The sequence below is a fragment of the Mytilus trossulus genome, chromosome 9 (genome assembly GCF_036588685.1).
Source record: "Mytilus trossulus isolate FHL-02 chromosome 9, PNRI_Mtr1.1.1.hap1, whole genome shotgun sequence".
NCBI lineage: Eukaryota > Metazoa > Mollusca > Bivalvia > Mytilida > Mytilidae > Mytilus > Mytilus trossulus.
In genome coordinates, this window is record NC_086381.1 from 51,199,924 (window position 1) to 51,207,121 (window position 7,198).

Here is a 7,198-nt window from a genome sequence, read left to right on the forward strand (position 1 = left end):
GTATCTTCTTACACATTTTTGCTGATCTGCAGATCGATAATTTGTAAACAAGATCTTTTTTGGGGATTTTATAAATATTGTATTCGTCATTTGAACTATATAAAATGATTGGATATATTTAAAGGGAGGTTCAATGTTATTTTGATTCATGCATTCGTTCGGGCATTTTTCTTTTGAACTGAAGAAATATTGATTATGAGTAGGAGCTCTCTCATCATATTGAAGTATATCGCTAACACTATTTAGCAGTGGATTCCACAACAGCGTTTACGATTGTCATTCTACACTTCCTTTAAACATTGTCTGTTTTTAAACTATAACATTGCAGAAACTGTCGAAGACCTCTACTTAGGTCAAGCTATTCTATTCTGTATTTTTGCATTATCGTTTCATGTTTTTCATTCATTATTATCTTGTTGTACAAATGTATATGTACAATTTATATATTGTTTAATTTTATATGAGATTTATTTACTCTGAATAAGTAAATATTTTGCAAATCATATTTTGTTTCTATTTTCATTTATGCATTGTCCGATAGAATGTAAAATAAATCAGCTACTCGCTGATTTATCCAAGTGAATGTTAAATCTCTGGTTTGTTTGGGTTGTAGGAGGAAAGCGTACATGATACAGTTAATGAAAATAACACTTTATGATTTGTTTTATTTCAAGTCCTAGAGTTCACAATGTGAATATTGAAATCAACTCTGAGTCGCAAAGTTTAGTTTTAAACCAACTTTTATTATCATTTTCTAGATGTAAGTCAAGATAGAAAGAAGAACATATTGTATTGGGATGGATGCATTTCAAATAATATCAAAACTTTGAATTGTGCAGATTACTCACGTAATCTACAATTTATGTTTTTTGTGGAACATAAAGTAAAGCATGTTAAAGGTTGCTTGCTTTGAAACAAAATAGTTTATAACAAAGCATAACGTGTCCTTTCTTTAATGTAGATATTTGTATAATTCTTTTTCATAAAAGAATTATGGACTTATTCTTTGAAGATGTCTCGAATATTAGAAACGAGGAAGTATTGGTGTAAAGGGTTGAAACATTTATTTGTTATGATACATTTAGTTGGACTGGTATTGCAACAGACAGTCGGTATTATAATGGGTAAAATAGTGAATCATAATTTACCGACCTGTTTTTGTACTCATTTGAGGCAGAATTCACCCAGAACCTGCTCAAAGATAAAAAAGAAAAAGCATCTACCATTTTTGTTTATTTTACTTTCAGATATATTGATGATGTCGTATCAATTCCATATTTTAGTGAGTGCTTGCATCTGATTACATCCAAGTGGAGTTGAGATTAATAATACTACAGAAACTAGAATGTCTGCTACTTATCTTAACCTTTCCCTCGATATTGACACAGATGAACAACTATAATCTATGACTAACGTCACTCACGGTGATGATTTCAATTTTTTAATTGTCATGTTCCCCTTTGTCAGCAGAAACATACCTTCTGACCAATCGTATGGCGTTTACAAACATTGTATCAATACGTTATGCCTGTACATATTCATATTATACGAACAATATTACATGTGACACAGGTGTGATCCTTAAACAACAACAGCCTGAATATAGTTTTTAGGCAGAACGACTGAAATCGATAGAAAGAAATTTTCACCATCACTGTTCACTGATATTATGTGTCTGAATTCACAAGCGACATGTTTTTTGCTGAATTTTGGATTAGCATGATTGTGCATAGCAAGGGACAAACTATTTTTTTGTAAACTTGATTCGTGTCTTCTTAATTGATTGATGATATCTTATCATCGATAAACTGCTGTTTGTTTATAAACCTCACCAAATATATCAGGTTTATATGGAATTGATGAATTCCCTACCTCGTTCGGTCTGTGTTTTTCTATATGTATCTATATGTTGAGTAAAGCCTTTTTTTAACTGATTTTTATAGTTTTGTTCTTATCTTGTGCTGTTACACCACTGTCCTAGGTAAGGAGGAGTGATGAACTCTCACAAACATGTTTAACCCCGCCACATTCTTTATCTGCTTGTCCCTAGTCGGGAGCATATAGTCGAGATCAGTGGTGGTAGTTGATTCATGCATATGTCTGTCATATTTGATTTTCGCAAATTGTTTTGTTATAAATTAGACCGTTTGTTTTTTCAATTACATTGTTTCATATTTTTCATGTCGGGGCCTTTTACAGCCGACTACAGAAAAACATGTAACACAAAACACAGACCGGACGTGGCAGGGTATATAACACCCTTAACAACAAAAGAGACACAAAGTACAGATCTGAAAGTTCTTGCAGTAACTGACAGCTAGTTCAAAGCCAGTAACACCCAAATCAAATCATGTATATAAGATTAAGATATAAATCAGTACACATCCAACATTCAATGCATTTAGTGTAAAGACGTCTTTAACAGTCAGAGAAACATGACTTTGTGCAATGCCAAAATATAAATATTGACAGATTATAGTATCGTGAAACGTATCTAACAATAATATTTATAGTTTTAATTTACTGATAACAAAATTAATATTTATTCAAATAAAACAAAAATTAAAGATCTAATTATTGAGCTTACTACAACAATGGCCATTTTCGAAGATTGTTTAATTTGTTAGTCGAAGAGAAACTGACAACCACATGCCAAAAAACTAAAAACGATAAAAGAAAAACAATTCCACAAAACACAAAGAAAACAAACTATATAGCAATACGAATCCAACCAAATGCTGAAGAGATATCAGTGAAATGTGATAAGTCTCCTTCGTTGATCGCGAAAATATGTGAGGATTATGGTTACGACAACTGTAACTTATCCATGATCATCTGTAAAACACATATTCCATAATGATTAACCAACTCGTAATGGCGTCCATAATCTTTTAGAAGGGATAACTAACCAATAAATCAATTATCAGAGTCTTAAAAAAAAATCTTTTAGAAGGGATAACTTGAACTTTTCCACTTTTATGACAGTAAGAGTGATCATCTTGAAAATTGGTTCAAATTTGCTAATAGGTTTCAAAACAGAAGATTTTTGGAATAAGTTTAATACTACAGCAAAATACTCGGACGAAAGACGACTACTCATATTAGGTTTTGTCATTATGTAACGTGATATTAAGCAATAATTAATTTAATGATAGTGGAAAACATATTTTCAGTGTTATCTAGTATATTGAAATTGTAAACACTACCTAGGAGACTACGAAAAAAAAGTCGAAACCTGAAACAGTAAATAATCTAGTTCAAAATAATACAATCAATCGTAATATGTAAGGAATTGTTAATGAAAAAGGGCCGGTAGGGCAATTGTAGAAAAAACAAGTCATATATTAAAATGTCAATTGTTCATGAACAATTGAGAGGTCTTTACTTTTCGTAATGTAAAAAACATATTTAAAGAGATGTAAAATTCATTGAAAACTCTTAAACACACACAAAACATTCAAATAATGGTCAAAAGCGCATAATCCGCAATTTGGGACATGACCTAGACTTATACCTTTGCCAATGTCATTGGTCCACAATGTCATTACAAAAGACCCCATGGGTGCAAAATCTTTTGTTGCGACTGTCATACAAGTGAGAGGTTTAGCGCTTTAAAACCAGGTTCAATCCACCATTTTCTACATAAGAAAATGCCTGTACCAAGTCAGGAATATGACAGTTGTTGTCCATTTGTTTGATGTGTTTGTGCTTCTGATTTTGCCATTTGATTAGGAACTTTCCGTTTTGAATTTTCCTCGGAGTTCAGTACTTTTGTGATTTAACTTTTTTCAAGAGTTTTAGCTAATTTTGCTTTTTCATAAATTGTTAACTGGGTTATGCCCCTTGGTAAATTAAGGTCGAAATGTAAAAAAAGTTGCGCCTTCATGACCCAAACATATTTAACTTTTCATGATTTCTGTAAGTTTAGTTTTTTGATATCCCATAAAAAGTTGTACGGTCAAAGGTCAGGGTCAACCTTAAAAAACTTTAAAACACACTGACTTACAATTCTTTAAAAGGATCAAAAACACACAATTTGTATTTTTGGACATACACTTGACCTTTGACCTTAATCAAGGTCATTGGTCCCCGATATCATTTCAAAAGACCCCTTGGTCTAGGACCTTTGGTTTAATAGTAAACGCTAATTTTGCATGTTCAGAAAACGTAAACGAGGTTTATAAAATAATAATAATAAGAAGAAATACAGTAAGGTCTTTCCTTATAGTGAAAGGAAAGACTTTAATGATAATCAGAAGAAATACAGTAAGGTCTTTCCTGATAGTGGAAGGAAAGACCTTAATGATAATCAGAAGAAATACAGTAAGGTCTTTCCTGATAGTGGAAGGAAAGACCTTAATGATAATAAGAAGAAATACAGTAAGGTCTTTCCTGATAGTGGAAGGAAATACCTTAATGATAATCAGAAGAAATACAGTAAGGTCTTTCCTGATAGTGGAAGGAAAGACCTTAATGATAATAAGAAGAAATACAGTAAGGTCTTTCCTGATAGTGGAAGGAAATACCTTAATGATAATCAGAAGAAATACAGTAAGGTCTTTCCTGATAGTGAAAGGAAAGACTTTAATGATAATCAGAAGAAATACAGTAAGGTCTTTCCTGATAGTGGAAGGAAAGACCTTAATAATAATAATAATAATAATAATAATAATAATAATAATAATAATAATAATAATAATAATAATAATAATAATAATAATAATAATAATAATACTCAGAAGGTCGTTCCTTATAGTGAAAGAAAAGACCTTAATAACGGAAGTATTCCATCCCATTGGAAACTAATATCAAAACACTCTAATGTTTCATCAAAATGCATTCAGCGCGGAGTTGATATTAATGTTGTATGGAAATATATCAGTTGCAATATGATTTCTTCTGACTACCATTAAAGTGTGTTGGATATTATCTGTGATCTAAAACGATCTGGTTAACTGTTGCACATAAGTAGATATAGGAAGATGTGGTGTGAGTGCCAATGAGACAACTCACCATCCAAATAACAATTTATAAAAGTAAACCATTATAGGTCAATGTACGGCCTACAACACGGAGCCTTGGCTCACACCGAACAACAAGCTATAAAGGGCCCCAAAATAATAGTGTAAAACCATTCAAACGGGAAAACCAACGGTCTAATCTAAATAAAAAAAAAAGAGAAACGAGAAACACGTGTACATTACATAAAAAAACGTCAACAACTGTTCATCAGATTCCTGACTTAGGACAGGTGCAAACATTTGCAGTAAGTAAGGACTGTTTTTGAGATAAGGTGTATTGTATTTAAATAGTTGAATTGAGAAATAAATGAAATAACACTGATCATGCTGATAAAATGAATAAACATTTGGTGTTATTTTATATAACAATAGTTGATTAGATCAGTCATCTTGTGCATACACTTTAACTTCTGCAAGGGTGAGGGATTCTTTCCCCTTGATCACCAACTTCACGTACCGTGCATATTTGCTATGGTGACATTTAAACACAAGATGTTCTCCAGTACGACCAGGTCCTTTGTAATAAGCACATGGATACATTTGATTGTGAGCAGGTCCAGTTGTTATATACAAGTCGTGAAGCCGATCTCCTGAAATATTTGATTAACGAAATATAATGGAGTTTGACTAAAACACATGAAATGTGAAGATTAGTAACTTAGAAATAGAGCAAAGCAAACTAAAAATATATAAGATCGGATATAAGATTGAATGTTGTAAAATTGAAGTGACGTATCGGATTAAATCAATCTAATCTAGATTAAGATAAAACTATCTCTACATTTGGTTGATGTTTAATAACCAATGGGCTTGCAACTTTAGGTATGCCATACCAATTATAAAAGAAAAGAATACATAGACTTGATTGCTAGTCATGTATCTACAGTCTGTCTTTTTATAAATTAAAAAAATACTAGCTAGCGATGTTTTGCCAATTCTCTACCATATTCAGGACCGGAACATGTATAAAGTAAATGAAACACTGCTGTGTACGAGACTTTTAATGTACTAGCTCTAGTAGTGTGCAATAAGGTATGTTAAACCAACTTGAAACACAAATATTGTGACTTTGAACTATGTAACATTCAAATGATAAAAAAAAAACCGAAACGGTTGTCTAATTAGAGGAGAATAAGGCAGACATTGATAAAACTAATTTTATTTTTAAGGAAGTTCTAGCTATTTAAATCATTATAAGAAATGAATTTACTTGCTAAAGCGATTAATTACCACAACAATCCTTTCTATTGAAAATGTCTATCCTTTTTATCAGGTAATCTCTCCCTAGATCCACCTCCCAGTAAGGTGAATGTTCAACTTGAGTACGGGAAAATGAGTTTAAATTTCCATCGACAGCAACACTGGGCCAACGATAATCATCTGAACTTTGCTTTGTTCGTTTTCCAAAGGCAACTTCCCTCAAAGCGGCAATATTTTGATCTGTGGAAAACATATCAACAGCAATAAAATCAACTTCAAACACTTGATAATTATTATATATCTTTTTTAATCGTGTTTCGAATTGATCGAGTTTATTCAGGAAATCTATTTTGTAATTTATTCATATGTTAGAGGATTAGAAAGTCGTTCACTCTAAGACGACGAAACACATTATAGGTAACGTCATATGCCATAATCTAGCAAGACAATGGAAGCTCGTCTTTGTTAATTTTAGATAAGCTCCTAAAAAAAAATTCGCCTAGTCTAATATATTGTCGCAATCTGCACGCACACACGTATACATACCTTTTGGAAGTCTCCTTAGTATTTCTTGCAGCATTATAGATAGTGTTGCAGTGTTATGGTTAATCGTTGATTGTACTGTTTGAAGCATCTGCAAATATTGTCCATCTATAATAGACAAATAAGAAATCAGAAATAAAGTAGTCACAATCATCATATGTGTTTTTGACAAATTTACACACTTCAAGTAATATTTTGTCGTTTTGATACTCTTGAATACAGAAATCAAACGTTTTTAAATAACACAAAGGTTAAATCACGCAAACGTAACATTAGTTTTGTATCAATATATCATACGTGTAAATGTACACTATGATTGAATGTTTATATTATTACACAGAAAATCAATAACAGATTATATCCTTTTTATAATTATTTATTTACTTTGTAGGAATGTCTAGGTCTTTTTATAATGTATATAATGTTTAATAATG

At 31.5% G+C, this 7,198-nt stretch overlaps 1 protein-coding gene across 1 annotated transcript; it reads right to left on the reverse strand.

Annotated features, from left to right (window-relative positions):
• Positions 1–5,314: 5,314 nt before the first annotated feature.
• On the reverse strand, positions 5,315–6,983 carry LOC134683082 (fucolectin-6-like). The gene is made up of 3 exons (XM_063542142.1): positions 6,768–6,983; positions 6,252–6,461; positions 5,315–5,611 (listed from the first exon to the last, which is right to left on the reverse strand). Exons 1-3 carry the CDS (start codon positions 6,919–6,921, stop codon positions 5,403–5,405), a joined length of 573 nt encoding a protein of 190 aa, XP_063398212.1. The 5' UTR covers positions 6,922–6,983; the 3' UTR covers positions 5,315–5,402.
• Positions 6,984–7,198: the final 215 nt, after the last annotated feature.